General features: G+C 42.3%; 1 protein-coding gene across 1 annotated transcript in view; it reads left to right on the top strand.

Annotated features, from left to right (window-relative positions):
* The window catches only part of ZFHX3 (zinc finger homeobox 3), a 207,055-nt gene that overhangs the window by 154,843 nt on the left and 33,642 nt on the right, over positions 1–18,570 (top strand). The window contains exons 6-7 of the mRNA XM_036750070.1: positions 6,792–6,925; positions 7,064–7,264. Coding sequence (XP_036605965.1) covers positions 6,792–6,925; positions 7,064–7,264 — 335 coding nt within the window. The remainder of the gene's footprint in view (positions 1–6,791; positions 6,926–7,063; positions 7,265–18,570) is intronic.

Genomic DNA, 18,570 nt, shown 5'->3' on the forward strand with positions numbered 1-18,570 from the left:
ACAAAAAGATAAAATCAGTACTCAAGGAAATTAATTCAGACTATTCACTGGAAAGTCAAATACTAAAACTGAGGCTTAAATACTTTGGCCACATAATGAGAAGATGGGACTCATTGGAAAAGACCCTGATATTGGGAAAGATTGAAAGCAAAAGGAGAAGGGAATGGCGTAGGATAAGATGGATGGTGTCATGGCAACGATCAACATGGACTTGGACAGACTTGGAGAGAGAGTGGAGGACAGGAAGGCCTGTTGCGCTATGGTCCACGAAGTCATGAAGAGTCAGACACGACTGAACAACAACAGATACTGATTAGGAGATTCCAAAGCCAACAGCAAAACTTAATACGCACGTGTGCATTTCTCTATAGGTTTTCAGGGACTTCTGTAAAGGAGTATTTAGAGTCTCATTAGCACAAAGCACTGGATTTGCATTCACTGTCGTTGATGAAAATCTCAGTGTTCTCTTTTATCCTACAGATCGTCACATTCTTTTTCTATGATGATTCCTAAAAATATCCTTCAACCTGCAGTTTGTGGTCACATGAGTGGTAGGATTGTGACAGCATTTAATGCAGAAGTGTTTTAACCAAGCACAACAGAAACTCAGAAACAGGCCCTCTGTCATCACCGCTTGAGCCATTGAATAGCGGGTTCCATCTTTGTTCTCACAGTTTGAGAACTGGCCCTCATTAGGATTCCTGCCTCTTATTCATGGAAGTCCCATGGTTTTTCTTTGAAATAGCTCAAGTGCCTGATTGGAACGCTCATATTTAAAACCAGATATGGCAGCAAAGTAGGCTTCTTAAGCCTGTTATTCTCTACACTAGAAAGAAGGAGGTTTTAACCTGTCTCTCTACTTTTGAGAAGTTTCCCTATAGGTATGTCTAGGAGAAAAGTGTAGGGAGACCTGACCTCCTGGGCTAAAATCACAATGAAATTCTAGTGATGATGCCAAGAGCAACATGACCTCAAATGACATTTCTGCAAGATAGTGACTGTTGAAGATGGAAGTTAAAGTCATCATCTTTAGAGTAATGGAGACAACCATCCTCAGAAAATTATGAATTTCTGCTGTACCACCCAAGATAGAAGAATGAGGTATATGGAAGTTCAAGCGTGATTTTCTGTTTGAGGAGTAAATATTAGAGGAATATGATTATAACAAAATTAAATGGCTCTTTTCAGTTCCTCTGATGATTCAATGTATACATTGTACGAAAGTTACCCAACCTTTTAATGTTAGAAAATAGGGGTGTGTGTGTGTGTGTGTGTGTGTGTGTGTGTGTGTGTGTGTGTGTGTGTTTCCTTAATCAATGGAGATAGATCAAACCCTGCTGTAAATTCTGGAGCAGGTGGCAAGCTGGTTTACGGAATACAGGGAGATGAGAACCTCTGGCTTACGGAAAGTAGCATGAATTAATAATCATTTAATTGGCTCCTCCATTATGCTGCTGGGTTGGAAGATGGAAGTTTAGACAGAGGGGCTGTCAGTGGTACTTTAGCTAAAAGAGGCTGATGGTTCAGAAGTGGGGAGTGGGGGTGGTTGCTACTGCCTTTGGCCTCTGCATGAGGATCAAATGTCAGTCGGCTTTCTCAGGCCCCTCTGGGTACTCACTTTGGGGCTACAGATAGGAAAAGTGTCAGCATTTTTGTGAGTACCACCTCCACATGGCACACGCTAATGAGGAGGAAATGGTGAGAAGAAACTTCCCAGCAACACAGAGATCAAAAGTGAAGGAACTTTCCTTTGGATTGACTAGAGCTGAGATAACAGCTCCCATTGGCTGGCGTCTTAGAAGAGAGCGCTGGGGGTGCTAAATGAGGCAGAAATGCATTTTGTTCACGATAAATGGGCAACTCTGACAAAGCCGCAGCTTTTCAAGAGAAAGGGCTTTTTTAGCCAGTAGCCAGTGGAAAAGCAGCTAAAATCTGGGAGTGAAATTTTCATTTCACTTCTGGTTTCATTCTCAAAATCCTTTACTGTTGAGACCACACTGCCCAGATTATCTGCCTGTCTGGCCTGCTACCACCAGGGCTGGGTTAAGGATAATAGGGTACCAGTTTCAGTGTCAGATCATTTGGGTGATAGGCTCCTTTTTGGGCCTTTTAGGTGACCACAGACAAGGCTGAGATTTTCTACATTTTAGTTAAAAACCTCATAGAAACTGGAAAGGGTATCTGGAAAACTGAAACTCCTTGCATATTAACAGTGATGGGCTCTAACATGAAAGTCATATATTGACTCCTAAAATTACCTTGAAACAAAATTATTTTGCCTAGGATTTGAAGGATATTAAGAGAAATGATAAGGCATCCTGCCCTTTGTTATGTGGCTTCCAGTCAACATCTGGGGTCAAGAAGATCAGTACAATCTTTTATCATCACCTTCGTTGGCGAGATTATTACAGTTAAAGGACTGGAAACTTGGGGTGGGGAGGGCTGCGATTATTCTTTGGAAAAACACCAATGAGAGCCTACTTTGAAATTTCTTTATTACAGACCAAGGGTATGGTGATACTTTCTCTTGCTACCTCAGTGATTTTTATGTGTATAGCGCCTTACAGAAGTTAAGTAAAATTGCCTTTTCTTCAGAAATCAAAACCAAAAACATACACGTACATATAAATAAAACAAAACATAGTGTTCTGGCAGTTGATTTGAACAGGCCTCTGTAACACAAAATCATGTTGGGTTTCCAAGTGTATTTGATCCAGAATTTCATTAGGTTATAATATTCTGTTTACCTAATACCAGCACAGTAGAAAATCTTTTTAGAGCACATGAATTCACATGACTCCCAGCCATATTTTTTATCCTTTCTGAAGTACCAAAAGTAGCCCAAGATGTGGTCAATGAAAGATCTCTCCTATTTTAATACATCTACTGAAAAAGACAGAGCTGTTTTAAATGAGAAAAAATGACCAACCCTGATAAACTCAGGCATTTCTTGATGCTTTTATACAATATTGTGGCCTCAAAGACTTGAGATTTTTTCACAGTCAGTTATCATTTGTGGCTTTTTGTGTCAAGTAGAAACCAAACATGGAATAGCTTGTCACCAAAATGTTCATTTCTCCATGGGTCTCTTTCTTTTGTATTAATAAGAAGCCTTTCTGTGGTTAAAATGACAAGTCATCTATGGATCTAGAAAGTGGGTGTTCTTCATTGCTCACCCCTGGAGCTCAAAATGAAGTTTAGAAATGTCTCAACAAGATTAACAGAGAAGAGTAAACTGTCACTTTCTCTTCCCCATTTACCAGTTCAGTTGACAGTCATTTAAATCCAAAAGATTAAAAATAGAGACTGAAAAGATTGAAATATTAGTTGATATTGAGACCTTGTGTCTTCTGAAGCTCAAGGAAGCTTGAGTAAATCCAAATCCATCCCAGGTCCCCTAATACAAATCCTATCCACAAAGCCCGGTGGGCAACTTCCCCCTAGATTTCAGCTGACTCTGCCCTGATGACTCATTTCCTGATTGAGATTGACATTTTAATGTCCAAGGTCATCCTAGGGAGGGGACTGTGTCAGCTGTAGTTAACCTAACTATTGGAACCACTCCCCTGTGATCACCCGGGGACCAGCAAAAAGGCTTGAACTTGGGATTCGACAGAGATCCTGTGTCCATGAGAGCCTTTTGACTTTAGCTGATGAAAGATCTGCTGGGTAGCTATCGCCACTTGCCACAAGAGTAACCCATATCTGAGCAGTTGTATCAGATAAGAATGTTAGTTTTCCTTAAGAGAAAACCCCAAAGCCTTTTCCCCTAGAAGACGTAGTTTACTTTGTAGCATTGTGGTTCTGTTACTGAGAAAGAAGGGAAGAGTTTAATGTTATAGGGGAAAAAAAGCCTACACATACAGGATCCTTAGCTTCTTCCCACAAAAGAAGCTTTGGAATCCCAGGCAGGTTTAAGTTGGGAGTGGGGCGGGGGAGAAGTTCAATGTTCCCTTCCTCTAAGGGAAGAAGAGCAGCAGCTCCTGAAACCAGCATTCCCACATCTGCAACTTTGTCACAGTACGTTTGATTTTTAAGTAGAGAGGGGTTGGGGAGTATAAAGAAGAAAGTTGGGTAGACTTTTTTTTAATTTTACGAGACTAGGTCTCTACTAGGTTATAGAATTGGATTGTCTGCTGTGGTCAAGTGAAATAAATTGGGTGGTCTCCACCTTAACTTCAGTGCCCATTCATTCATATCACCAGTCGATGGATGAGCTTTCATCAAGGAAGGCAGAAAGCAGACTGGCATCTGTTCACTGGGCTGGGTCATAGTCTTGTAGCAGCAAGGGAGTGTTACAGGTCAGATAAGGGGTCAAGAACAAATTTGGAGGGGAATGGTACAACAGGGTGGGAGCCGATCCAAAATTCCCATGTTGTCTTAGCTATGGAAATTGTAACAAGTCTTTTGCATGCTCAGAGACTAAACAAATTCCTCCTGTAGTCCTCACCAGTGGTGGAGAGGAAAAGGATGGGAGGAGAAAATACAACGTTCACTACAAATGGACATCCAAACAGTCACTTTAGTCTTTTACATATTACTTAAATTGGTAATACCGTTGTCCATTTTTAAATGAAGCACTACAGAAAGAGAGGATTGTTTTAGACTCAATGTGGAAAAGAGATGCCCTTTGGAGTAAACCAGTTGTCTCAGTAAAAGGTTTTCTATTACAGAAGAAATAAGGCCCAAGAGTTCCCTGACTGTATCCACCAAAGGCCAGGAAAAAAAAAGAGGATTCTGCAGGCTCAATCAAGCCTGCAGTGGGGATAGGAGATGGGAAGTGGGCCATGGGGGAACCAGCCTAGAATGTTACAGCACCTAGTTAATCGGCAGCCAATCCATCACGTTAAATATCCAGCAGTCATGTATTACCTTTCAAGTGAAAATGAATAACTCCCATTAAGAGCGAAATGGGTTTGAAGTCGATTCGAGACAGATTAAAGTACTGTTATGAATGTGTGTGTTGGGAGGAGGAGGGGTCTGCATGTAATATGCTTGTCTTTGTAGTTTTTAAATAATAGATGCCTTACAAACTTATGTAGACCAGGTTACCAAGATACTAGGGTTAAAGGTCACAAGATGTGCATTCTGGGAAGAGCATCAACTTCCTGGAATATTTCCTGCATTTAACATTTTTAAAAAATATATTTTGTGGCCTTATGGTTTTAATGAATAAAATTGATTTTCTAAAATTGTTTATTAAAGTACATGTACATAAAGACAGCATCTTGGGGTCCATGTCAAAACAAATCCCAGAGCTAAGCATAAAGTAGAAGTGTTTGCAAGATGGTTAAACAGAATGAGACTAAGCATAATTTTGCCAAAGAGCAGAAATTAGCTTTTTCTCACTTTATAACCCAAGTGCCAAATCCCAATGAGCTACCAATGAGGTCTGTGGTCTCCAGAAGGAATTCTCTTCTCTTCTCTCTTCTCCTCTCCTCTCCTCTCCCTCGCACGCGCGCTCTCGCTCTCTCAATCTTGCTCTCTGTGTCTCTGTGAGAGGGATGGTTTTTATGAAATTTTTCTTTGACCATTGGCATTGGTTATAGCAAAAGTCTCAAACTTTTAGCTGTCAAGCAAGGAAGATTTGTGCTCTGAGTAACAAAAAAAGCCAACTTTTAGGGATTCTCTATGTCCATACTTAAAGTCACCCATTCACCTTACTATCTTGGTTTTTGTATCTTGCTATGGTAGAGAAGTTGTATGTGCTATGAGTTAATAATTAATTTTGTTGATTTCATGTCAAAGAATCTTCCGAGTTATTCCCAGAGCAAGACCCACTCCTATAGTATTTTCCCTGTTATTGTTTTCTGCCACCTAGATTTCAGATGGTTCTCCCTCACATTAAGAATAACTGAATAGATAAATGGTTGGATTTGGTCAACAGGGTAGAGTTGCTTTTCCTCAGAGCTAATATTCAAGTGAGTTTTTTCCCTAGAACATCTACTAGAATGTAATCCAGAATATTCCTATTAGCTGACAACAAAACTCCCTAGTGTTAGTGCCTTCCCTCCGGGCCTACCCCATCACACCCCATCCCCCCCCCCCCAATTCATCTTGTCGATATCTTGCTTTGTATATATTTGTTCACATATTATCTCCCTCATTGGACTAGGAGCTCCTTGAGGACGGGGACTATCTTTTGCCTCTTTTTGTATCCCCAGTACTTAGTATAGTGCCTGTCTCATAGTAGGGACGTAATAAATGCTTGTTAATTTGACTTTCTCTAGAGTGCCACTTCTTTTACTGTGGTACAGAGCTTTGGGGGCAAAAAGATGGAGGGCTAATCCCTGTGGGTGAGTGAACCTAAATGAATCTTAATACTAGTGGTAATCACAAAGACCCACTTGCCATTTCAACATGCTTAGGAATGATAATAATCAGAATAAGAATAATAACAGCATTTAAGTTCTGCAGAGTGCTTTGCCAACCTTCTCTCATTTCATTTTATATACACATGCACATAAGCAAGAGCTTAGATCCTGATCTGGGGAGTCTGGGGCAAGTTGTGTGTTTTTAGCTTAGAGCTACCCAAATCCCCTTCCAGGACTTTGTACCCCAGCTCCTTACCTTTTCCTTTCCTAGACTTTTGATGCTTAAAGCACTAACAGAGTGAGAAGAAAGTCACCTCCTTTCCAACATGTTTGCCAGCCTAGATGTTCATCCTCTTGGAATCTTGGTTTTTCAAGAAATCCTGCGCTATAAATGGATATTGGTTTTCACCCAGCAGCAACCCCATTACAGCTTGCCTGGCACGGATACTCTAACATAGCTTCCATTTTCTCTCGTAGCATCGTCCAGCCAAGCAGACAAGGAGCTCCCAGATTGTCCTGCAGCCTCCAAGCGTACGTCCTTCCCAAGTAGCTCGGAGCCCCCCCTCTCTTCCAAGCGACCCAAAACATCTGAGGAGGCCAGATCAGAACAGGTGAGGCATGCAGCTCGGCCCAGTTTGGGAGGCAGGGGCCCAGGCAGCTGATCTCAGCAGTGCTGATGGGAAGAGGGGCAGGGAGGAGGAGGAAGGCATGGTGCTGGTTGGAATCTATCTCCCTCCCTTCTCGTACAGATGTTCCAGTGTCCGTACTGTAAGTACAGTAATGCTGATGTGAACAGGCTTCGGGTGCACGCCATGACTCAGCATTCGGTGCAGCCCATGCTGCGCTGCCCGCTCTGCCAGGACATGCTGAATAACAAGATTCACCTGCAGCTGCACCTCACCCACCTCCACAGTGTGGCCCCAGACTGTGTCGAAAAGCTCATCATGACGGTAGGTCGAGGCACCCACCACCTGTTTCCCCCAGAACTGACTTGGGGAAAACGAGGAGAGAATTCACTAAATTCTGTAACAAAACAGAACAAAAACCATCCAAATCCTAGTCCTCTCTTTCCCTTCCCCTGGGACAGAAGGGGATTAACCTTAGCATGTCCTCACTGCCCTGTTAGATGTGAATTTATATTTATTTGTTAAACTCCCCTAGATCCTTTCCTCCTCTCAGGACACGGGGCAGGGACATTTGGCTAAGCATTTTAGGATGCAGTTTCTTCAGGGGCTTTTCAGATGCATGGTGCATCTATGGAGAGAACAGTTAACTGCATGCGAGGGGTCGATTTGCCCCTGTGCACTTTGCGGGAAACATGGATTGCTCAGATTCTTGGACAGCACTGCTACAAGTTATCACCGCAGTTATGACCTGAAATGCTAGAGAATCCCAAAATCCAGACAATCTAGGCCAATCAGTACCTAAACAAGAATCTTGTCTACATCGTATCCAACAAGTTGGTCATCAAGGCTTTTGCTTGAAGACCTTGATTGAGAAGGGAACCTATCATCTCCCGAGGTTACTCATTCTATCTTTGGATGGCTCGAATTGTTGGGAAGTTTTCCCTTTCCTCACTCCTCTCTATTTGCCTTTTTACCACTTTTTCTCATCATTCCTAATTTGGTCTTATTGGGCTGACTGTAACTCCCAATCCCTCTTCTTATATGATGGCCCTTAAGATACTTGAAGATGGTAGTCATTACCTATGTTAATGGTTCAATTCACTTACTAAGTTGAAAACTATTCAGATGTAATGAAGGTAATGCCTGATGAGTTTTCTTACCCAAGTAGTGGGGGACTGCTATCATAAACACCTCTTGAGGTATCTGCTGTAAAAACACCAAATGTAACAAATCATCCATAGTTAATCTGTAAACAATGCAATGCTGGAATGCTATCAGCCACTTCTCTTAACACGTGCCTGTGGTGACTTACGTTGTCTAAAAGTCCACATTATGATGTGAAAGTAGCACAAATATAATTTGCAGGTATTCCCTGGTCAGTTATTTTTCTTGCTAAATTATTGCATTTATTTGCTGTCCGGTTATGAGTACTGCCTGTTAAAGTTACCTTGGTTGATGATCAGTGAGAAGCAACACACAGTCCTCTTTAAGATATGTGGAGGAAAATTTAATACCAGTTTTTTCATTAATATTTTTAAATGGCAATTTTCATATAAACTTGTGGAAGTCATTGAAAAGTTGTCTTCAAGAGGAAAAGTAGATAGTTGCAAATGTGAAAATGGAACTCAGAATTTTCACCAGCCTTCTCACTTAGCAGCCTCTTTATAATGAAGCATCTGATGATTGGTGGGCCTTGGTAGCCAGCAGAGGAACAGGGCCAAAAGCAATGTTTTCAGTACTTGTTAGAATCTGTGCTTGTAGTGTGATTATATTATTGGTCTTATTTCATTTAAGCCTTGGGACTTTGGGCCCATAGTACTTTGCCTGAGTGTTTTAGAATAGAAAACAAAGCGCTTCCTTTTTGCTAAAAGATGGAAAAGGAAAGGTTCAAATAGGAAAGTAAGTGTGAAGTGTAGGAAATCAATAAATTAACTGATAACTAGTTAACACATATCTCATGCTTTAAGGCTTGCAAAGCCCTTGAATTATATCATCCAATTTATAATTATACTAATAAAATATATTTCATGTTAAAGGCAAATTCTTTTTCATGTACCCTTGATCCCAAACTGTTTTCTCCAGCAGTTTGTCCTCTCTGTGATCCCCCTTCCCTCACTAATCTTTAATCTCTCCCTGTCTACTGATTGCTTCCCTGCTGCCTGCAAACATACCCACATCTCTCCCATCCTTAAAAAACCCTCCCCATCCCTGCTAGCTATCCTCCTTTAGCTCTCCTTCCTTTCATAGCTCAACTCTTTGAGAAAGCCATCTACATTCAGTGCATCTGTTTCACTACCTCTCACTTAATTCTTAGCTGTCTGCAGTCTGTCTTGCAGCTTCATCATCCCAGTAAAACTGCTTTCTCTAAAGTTACCACTGGTCTCTTAAATGCCAAATCCAGTGGCCTTTTCCCTGTCCTCTTCCTTCTGGACCCTGTCTTTGGCCGTTGATCCTATCAGTCATGGTCTGCTTTGGAATACTCTCTCCTTTAGGTTTTCGTGATGCTGCTGTCTCTTGGTTCTCCTCCTGCTTATCTGACCATTACTTCTCATTTTCTTTTGATGGATTATCATCTAGGCTGTGCCCACTAACCATGAGTGTCCCCCAAGGGGGAAACTGAGCCCTCTTCTCACTTGTTGATCTCATCATCCCCCCTGAGTTCAATTATCATTTCTATGCTGATGATTTCAAGAGCCGCATCTCATCATATCAGCTGCCTTTTAGACATCTCACATAGTGAGCATTTCAAATTCATCATATCCAAAGCAGAATTCATTATCTTTCCCCCAAAACTCTGTCCTCTTCTGAATGTCCCAAGGGCACCACCATTCTTCCCCTCACCTGGGCTCACAACCTACACGTCCTTCTTGACTCCTCACTCTGACTCACCACCCCCCTTGCCCCACCCTGTGAACAATCTGTTTGCCAAATCTTGTTGTATCTATCTCTACAACATCTCTTGAATCCGCCCTTCTCTCTCCTCAGGTGCTGCCCCCACCCTGGGGCAGGCCTCATCCCCTCACACCTAGAGTCTCCCAGAAGCTGCTGGGGGAGGGGGCGGTCTTTTTGTCAGTAATCACTCAAATCAAATCAGTCAAATCTATCTTCTAAGTGCCAGAGTGATCTTCCCAAAGCACAGACCTGACCAGGTCATCCCTCTGCTCAGTCAGCTACAGTGGGTCACTGCTGCTTCCAGGATCCAGTGTCAAGTCCTCCCTTTACAACTAGACCCCTTCCTTCCTTTTAGCTTTCTGATATTTTACTTCCCTCTACACACTCCACAGTCTAGTGCTGTTGGCCTTCCTGATGTCATAGGCACACAGTGTTCTGGCTCCCATGCCCCCAACACCTGGAATTAGTAGAGGGATTTGTTTGGATGTTTACAATTTTAAAAGTACCTTTAAGTATTTGCAAATATATCATAAATTTAATAAAAAATTATCTCATCTTAAAATTGCTACAGGGGAATTGTATATTGCTAAAGAAGGTACTATATACTCATAAGCAAGAATAGAAATCTTTCTCTCTCCTTCTCTATGTATGTGTGTGTATGTATAGACACACAGAGCTAAGATGCTTGAGATAGTAGCCACAATCATTGGGATCATAGAACTAGAAGGAGACAGTCCAACCCCTTCAAATCCTACAGATGAGGAAACTGAGTCTAAGAGAAGTTGCGATCTGCCCAGGGTCAGAAGTAGGAAGGAACACAGCTGGCATTTCAACTGAAGACATTGGAAGTGCTTAACACTGACTTCCCTCACTCAGGTCCTGTGACTCCAAAGTCAGTGGTCCTCCCTCTGAATTAATCTTCTAGCAAGAACATCATGGTGTTTTGGGGTTTTTTTGGTTATTTTGGCAACATGGGGATTGTCATTTGCATGTGGGTAGGATCGTATCCACAGGGGTCACTTTTTGTTACGGTCTTATTAGACATTTAGCCATGAGAGTAAAATTATTGATTGATTAATGTTACTGTCGACCAAATGAAGAAGTCGTTGCCTGGCTTCTGTTTACTTCAGCCAACTGGAGCAGGAAACCGTGAATACAACATATGATGAGAAGCGTCATTCAGACTATGACTAAATTCTCTAAAGTCTAAAAAAAATGTCTGTGGGGGCCTTCATTCTAAAAGAAGTTATGTTTACTTTGTTTTAAAAAGAAAAAAAGATAAATGAATAGTAAGAATTGCAAAAGGAATCAGCCTACTTAAAAGAGATCCATGTTTTCATGTGAAAAAGTCAAGTCATTAATCCATATGCCCAAAGTCTGGACTCCTGTAACCTTTTCTTCCTTTGTTGAGTCATTTTTCAGTAGGCAGAGATACTGGAGTGGTTTGCCATTTCTTTCTCCAGCTCATTTTACAAATGAGGAAACTGAGGCAAACAGGGTGAAGTAACTTGCCCAGAGTCACACAGCTAGTAAATGTCTGAGGCCAGATTTAAAATAAGGTCTTCCTGACTCCAGGCTCGGTGCTCTATCCACTGCACCATCTAGCTTTTCTCTTTCTTCAAGAAAGGTTATTTTCTCATGGTTAGAGATTGGGAAGTAAAACTTGACAAGGAGAGAACTAACAACCTACTTCTGTACCTGTTTGGCATTTGGAAATTTTAGCCTTACCAATCTCTCTAATAAGAATGACTAAATTTGGCTTGGTAAGCCCCTAGGTCACCTGATAAAAGGTGTTAGCAATTCTTATGACTCTCTCTTTTGACTGTATTTAAATTATAGATTTGAGATGCCCTTCCTAATGTTGAGAACAGTGTTCAGAAATGGGGTAGCCAGCCCAAGATGGGAAAAGGAATTCTGTGGGAGCCAAGTCTCAAGAGTTCTGTTGTGCACATCAGTGGACTATTGTTTCCTTTGGTGTCACTGAAAAGATATCAGCAGAAGAGAAGGTTTGTGACCCAATTACATATTTCCTTCTGCTGCAGAATAGAAAAAGACACAAAAACCCAAAAGGAAGACAGTACCTCACAAACCTATGTATTGTCCTGAGTATATAATTCTGTTGATTCTCATAAATATTTTTGCCCTCTTGGTCTGAGACCTCAGAATCAAGCTTGAAACAGATTTCATTCCCACTAAAAGTTAATTCCACCCCGATAAATGGAAGTAGATTACTTTCTACACAATGTCTTTCCGTTCAGTTGTAAATGGAGAGTGTTTTGAGGAGGCTTCAGTTAATAATACCTTATCAGACAGCTTTCAGGAACCTGCAGTGTCTAATATGTCTGTTGCCATGGTAACAGCTGCTTGCTTATGCTCTGCATCTCATATCTGTGTCTTTCATGGGCCCCCTTCTTTTTATACCAACAAGGAGGCTGGAAGAATATATTCTGCTGGGAATGACCAGGATTGGCCCTGTCCTTGGAGAGTTGTACCCTTCCTACTTTCTGTATGACCCACCAACACCAGAGGCCAAGGCAGTATCATTGCAGATCATCTGTGAAAAGGGGAAGTTTACAAAAACTGGGGAAGATGAGAATGATGAAGACATCATTAGGGAGCCGGATCAGAGTTTTTAGTTTCTCATGCTCCTTCTTGCCTGTTTACCTATGATATACAGTAGGTATCAATGAATGCCATGCTGTCCTCCCTGCACTTGGGCCCATTACTTCTGGTGGGGATGTTTGTTTGTTTGCAAATGAGGGGGCCACAGTTAGTGGGGTGCTGTTACTGACCAATTAATTAATTAATTTGGAAAAGACTATTTTGGTACTTCAGCTGCTCAAAACTAGCCTAATCCTCTTTCCAATAACAACTACTTCACTGTAATTCTGGAACCACATGGCTTCTGCAGAGAGCTCCTTAAATGCTGATGAGATGGGGTTTATTCCATGTCTACCCAACCTGATGGATCACATCAAAAGGGAAGAAGAGATTAGTCCTTGAGCAGCCTTCTCCCTCCCCCACTCACAACTTGATCTTCACCCCTCTTTCTTCTTTCTCTTTTGTAGTGTTTATTCAGGTTTTTTTCCCCCTGCGTTTTTCTCCCATGTGGCGTCTCCAGCTTTCTGCCCCATTGGCCGTTGTTTTCTCACGTTCCTGTTTGTGGCACCTATCTAGAATTTGTTCTTGAATCTTTGTCTTTCCCCCTCTTTTCCTTAGCTATTATTTTATTTTTCTTAAGTAAGTAACAACTCAAGGCAACTGGTTTTCAGGTCTTTCTTTTCTTTTCTGTCCGTGTCTCAAGAAGAGTGTCTCACCTGTTCGTGCAGTGGCTCTGGTACCCACCCCTCTGGCTTCCTTAGCCTGCTTTTGTGCTCGCTGCTTCGCTCTTTTTCCATCTCAGATGAAGGTAATGAAAATAATCGGGCTTCATTAATTCTGAGCCCTGTGAGATGATAGCCATTTGGAAACATGTTTGCCAATTAGGTGGGCTAAATTAGAAGTGACCTTGGTATGCTGCCATCACTTGCCTCTCTGACTCTAATGAAGCTTTTCACTCGAATCCTCCTTGTCTCTTTTCTGTGTTTGAGTTTCTGTCACCCTCTCTCATCTCTTCCTGTCTCCCCCTCTTCCCTCCATCCTTCTTGTTCTGGTTCTAGGGCCATGTGTCAGACCTATATTCTCACCAGTTCTTCCAGATGTTCACGTAATCCTTTGGAGTATGTCTGTAGGTGTTATGTCTAAATACTGTGTTAGGGATAATGAGATTAACTGGGATTTTGGGAAGAAAAAAAAGAGAGAAATGGAGAACCCAGGATCTTAAGGTTCCCTGGCATTGTGCCCAGTCTGGCATAGGTAGAAAACTAAGCCAAGACAGGAATATCTAATGCCTACTTTGCTACAAAGCAGTGAACTGATTAGTAGTTGTGGGTACCAGATTTTTAGGAAGACCAAAGTGAAGTCTGTCAAGAGGTTTGTGACCAGGATGGTGAGAAACCATGCCATTCCTGGTTTAGTCTGGAGAAGAAAAGACTTCAGGGGAACCTGTGAACTGTTACTGAGTGTTCTAGGAAAGCTGAAAAGTGAATGATGTCTTAGAATACATTAATGGAAGCCTAACGTCCAGAGCAAGAGAAATGGGAGATGGTGCAGTGGAGAGTGTGTGGGGCTTGGAACCACAGGATCTGAATTTGAATCCCGCCTGCGATGATGCTTCTTATCTGAGTATCTCTGGGCAAGTCACTTTAACTGCCTGGCCTCAGTTTCCTCATCTGTGAAATGCTTTGTGTTCAGGTTTGGGTATCACACTGTAGGAAGGGCATTAATGGGCTGGAACCTATCCAGAACAGGAAGGCGACTGGACAGTATATCATATGAACACTAGCTGAAGGGTCCAGGTCTGGTTTACCTAGAGGTGAGTCTGATAGACATGCAGCCCACAACACTCCTGAGTGCTGCCCAAACCAGATTAAAGTGTAATTGGGAAATATTTAACAAAATAAACAAAAACACAACAGAACATAATGCTAATAGGTGGCTTTTTAAGTCAATATGTGGCCCACAGGTACAGTTTAGTGTCCGTTTCTATTTGAGTTGAATACCATTGGTCTAGAGAACAGAAGACAGGCAGGGAGGGGTGATTCCTGTCTTCAAGTATGTGAGGACTACCATCAAGAGAAAAAATTAGGCTTCTTATATTTTGTTTCAGAGGACAGAAGTGGGAACAATGAGTAGACATTTCAAAAAGGTAGAATTCAGCTTGATGAGTAAAATACTCCTAGTACCTAGCAGTGTTAGTGCCGAAGGTGGTGACTTCATCACTAGAGGTCCTCAAGCAGAGACTGTGCACCCACTCATCAGTGATGTTGTGGGGAATGGAGGCAGGGGGAGCGTCCTGCTTAGATGCCCGATGAACTAAGTGACTTCTGAAGAGTCCCTTCAGTTGTCCTCAGTCTCTCTGGTTAATGAAGATCTAGGTCAAGCTCAGCTTGTGTGTGGGACACATTGAAAAAGAATTCAAAAGTAATCTGCTGCAAAGGAAAAAAAAATGCTTTGGATTTCCTTTTAATTATTTAGCTTTAAAGGCATCAGTCTTATTACTTCTGACCTTGAAGTAGCTGGGCCTTATGGTTAAATTGTATTGACATTTAGGTATGTCATATGAGTGGGGAGAAGATGATTATGGAAACCCATAGACTAATGTAGTACACAATAGATTATAGGTTTTACTAAGGCCTTCCTTTTCCTTCCTTCCTTCTTTCCCTGCCATTCTGTTCTCCTCCCTCCTCCATCTGCATTTATTCCATATACCCCCTTTTTACTAGCAAGTATGAATGACCCAAGGCTTTTTCAATAAATGGAACCACTTGGAGTCATTTTAGAGTTTTCTTTTTTTGGACTACCATGACTTTGGAGGAAAAAAAAAAACAAAAAACATTACTTGGCTTAGACTTGACAGCCATAAGACCTGAAAAGCCAATTTCTTCTTTAGCAGCAGTTATAAAGATTTGCTTCCAAGAGAGGCAAATGTAAGGTGTTGTTCAAAGCCATATCTGTGTCTAGATGCATTTATGTAAATCTGAGAACAACATTCAGATGTGAAGTTGCATGGGTGTAAACTCCACAAGGACAGTCAGTGAGGAGAAGAAGGAATGATCTGTAGTGGCCTTGAAAATGGAGCAGGGTGCTTGAGTTGGTTGTTCCATAGCTTCAGTTAGGGGATTGGGCTTCTTCTGTACAACTCCTGTCCCCTTATATCAGGAAAGCATATCAGGGTGCTTTCCCCAGGTGTCACATTTGGGCCTGGGCTTATCTCTGTGACTACAGGGCCTCCAGGGCCTGAAAGCCTAGCTGTGGGCAGCATGCACAGGTTCTTTTTCTGCTTTCTTAAGCCCTTGAGCCAATAGGCTCAAGACCCACAGATCCATGCCAGACTGAGAGGCCCTAGCTTATTCCCAGTTACCAAGTCAAGTCAACAAGCATTATTAAGCACCTACTATATGCCAGGCACTAGGCTAAGTTCTGCAGATACAAAGAAAGGCAAATAACAATCTTGAAAGGTGAGGAAACATATTGTCCCCATCTTATTAAAACCAACCTAGAAAGATGTCAGGGCTTAGGGCAGAAGGATGTAGTCCTTCTGTGTGTCTCCGCAGCTGATTACATTGCAACGGCAAGCCTGAATCCTCCCAGGTAGTTCACTGTTTAATATTATCTGTATTGTGTAGATGGCCAACAGTTGCCTAGTTTAAATAACTAAACATTTCTACCATAGTTCCAGGCATTAAAAGCAAGGCTGTGGGCATTCTGAGTGCCTATCGTAAAGCTCACTTTAGTTTATATGGCTTTTCTCTCTAAGCCAAGGGTCATTCACTTAGGTCCACAGATCTGTCTATCTGTGGATAGATTTCAGGAGGTCCTTGCACTTACCTCTTATTTTTACCAACTTTTAACTGAAATTTAGCATTTCCATCGAGTATGAATGTAGGCGATCAATGTGGTTCTGAGAAGGGGCCCACGGGGGACCTAAGAGGCTTCGCCAGGCTGCCACAAGGGGCCATGACCCACACAAAAAGGTAGAGCCTTCTTCCTTATATATCTTGCATACTCCCATGGGTTCAGTTACCACTTCTGGGCACATAGCTTCTATATATTCATGCCTGATCCTCTTTTTTCCTCCCAGTCCCCCGCATTAACACGGTGCCTGGCATGTAGTAGGTCCTTGATAAGTCCTTGCTTGTTTCCTTCCCTCCAGCCCCGCCCACATTTGCATCAACTAGCTCTCCCTAGCTCAGTATTTCCAAAACTGTTTATTCATCATCTGCCCCTCAAACCCTGCCATTCTTCCTGATTTCCCTTTTCTCTTGCTGATACCATTACCCTCCTAAGGTTTCTGAGCTGGAAACCTTAAAGCTGTCTTTAACTCTTCCCCTTTTCCTCAGTCCTTATACCCAATCAGCTGCCACATCTACCTCTACAATACCTCTTACATCCTGTCCAAGTCTCTAACTTTCCTTACACAACTGAGCCAGAAGAAGGTTTGGTAGATGCCTCCACCACCTCCACCTGTCACCCAGCCAGTGCAGTGCGAGGCAAAGGAAGGAAGCATGCCTGGCTGGCATAGAAGAGCCAAAGGTTCGAGGAGATAGCTTGGGCCAGACGAATAAGCCCCAGCCTCTTCTGCGGCTTGCCTCTGTGGTATGACACTGGCCTCCTGGCCCAGATTTATCCGTGCACTCATTTTTCTGTTTCTGCCTTAAACTCTTGGATTCTGACTCTTGATAAGCCCTCACAGCTACTCAATGGTCTTTGAGGTTTAAGCTTGCTTGGATTCTAATGTGAGGCAGCATGGAATGCCTCCCTCTCCCATCTGCACTCATATTGCTGCCAACCTAGACACGTGCTGTCTTACCTCTTCCACACATTGTTGTGCGCCCTGCCTCCAGGTGCTCTTACCTCTCCAGTCCCTCCCGTACAAGTGTCAAAGTAATCTACCTGAATGCACAGATAGGACTTTGCCACTCTCATCCTCACAAACCTCCAGAGGCTTCCTGTTGCATGTGAGAGAAAAAGCAAATTCATTAAGCCTAGCCTTTAAGGCCATCAGCCGTCTGGCCTTGCAGCCATAGTTCACTCCTCTGTCTTTGATGCAGCTTGTTCCAGCTATGGGCATAAAGGAAAAACTACTGGATTTAGAGTCAGGGTACTCTACCTACCGCTTCCTACCTTTGTGACCTCAGACAAGCCACTTAACCTACTGGGCCTACTGTTTCCTCATCTGCAGAATGAAGGGGTTGGACCAGGTGGCCTTTGAGCCTCCAGCCATACTGAGAGCCATCAGCCATTCGAAGCTATGGATTCTGAGAGGTGTTGGCATGGAAGGCTCAGCCTGTGGGCACAGAGTCAGAAAATAGAATGTCCAGTTTGTGGAGCAGCTAGTGCATAAAATTGGCTGGAATGGAGAGGCCATGAGGGGGAGAAATAGAGAATAAGATAAGTGGGAGCCAGATTATGGAGGGCTTTAAGTGCCAACCTTGGGCATTTATTTTATTCTAAGGGCCTAAGGGAGGCCACCGATGCTTTTTTTTCAATAAAGGAGTGAGATCAGTGTCTTAGAAATGCTAATTTAACTGTTTTATAAAGGATAGATTGGAGACCAATTAGGCTACTGAAATAATTCAGACTAGAAATGATGAGTGCCTGAAATAAGATAATGACAGTATTAGTGGAAAGGTAGAAGAGACGGTATAGACATGAGATATCAAAAAAAGCCATGGCTGGAGTGTGGCAGAACCAGATTCAAATGTAATTGGGAAATAGTTAACAAAATAAATAATAAAAATATAAATGGGACATAGATAATGTTAACATGTGGTTTTCTAAATCAGTATGTGGCCCACAGGGATCCTGACCCCATTTCTATTTGAATTGGCCACTATCAGTGTAGACGTTGACTCAACAGGTCTTGACCACTGATTGGCCATAAGTAGTAAGGGGGAAGAAAGAGTCAAGATTACAAACCTGGATGTCTGGGGATGGGTGATGAAACTCTTCAGTGAAATGATGAAGAATAGAAGGAGGGACAGGTTTGGTGATAGGGAGGGAGGATGTAATAAGTCCTCTGATGGATTTGTTGAGTTCGAAGTTCTGGTGAACTGTCCAGGTAGAGTTCAGTGATACAGAACTGAAGTTGAGAAGGTATTAGGGATAGATAATAGAGATTTGAGAACCATCTGTGT

The sequence above is a fragment of the Trichosurus vulpecula genome, chromosome 3 (assembly GCF_011100635.1).
Source record: "Trichosurus vulpecula isolate mTriVul1 chromosome 3, mTriVul1.pri, whole genome shotgun sequence".
In the NCBI taxonomy this organism is placed as follows: domain Eukaryota; kingdom Metazoa; phylum Chordata; class Mammalia; order Diprotodontia; family Phalangeridae; genus Trichosurus; species Trichosurus vulpecula.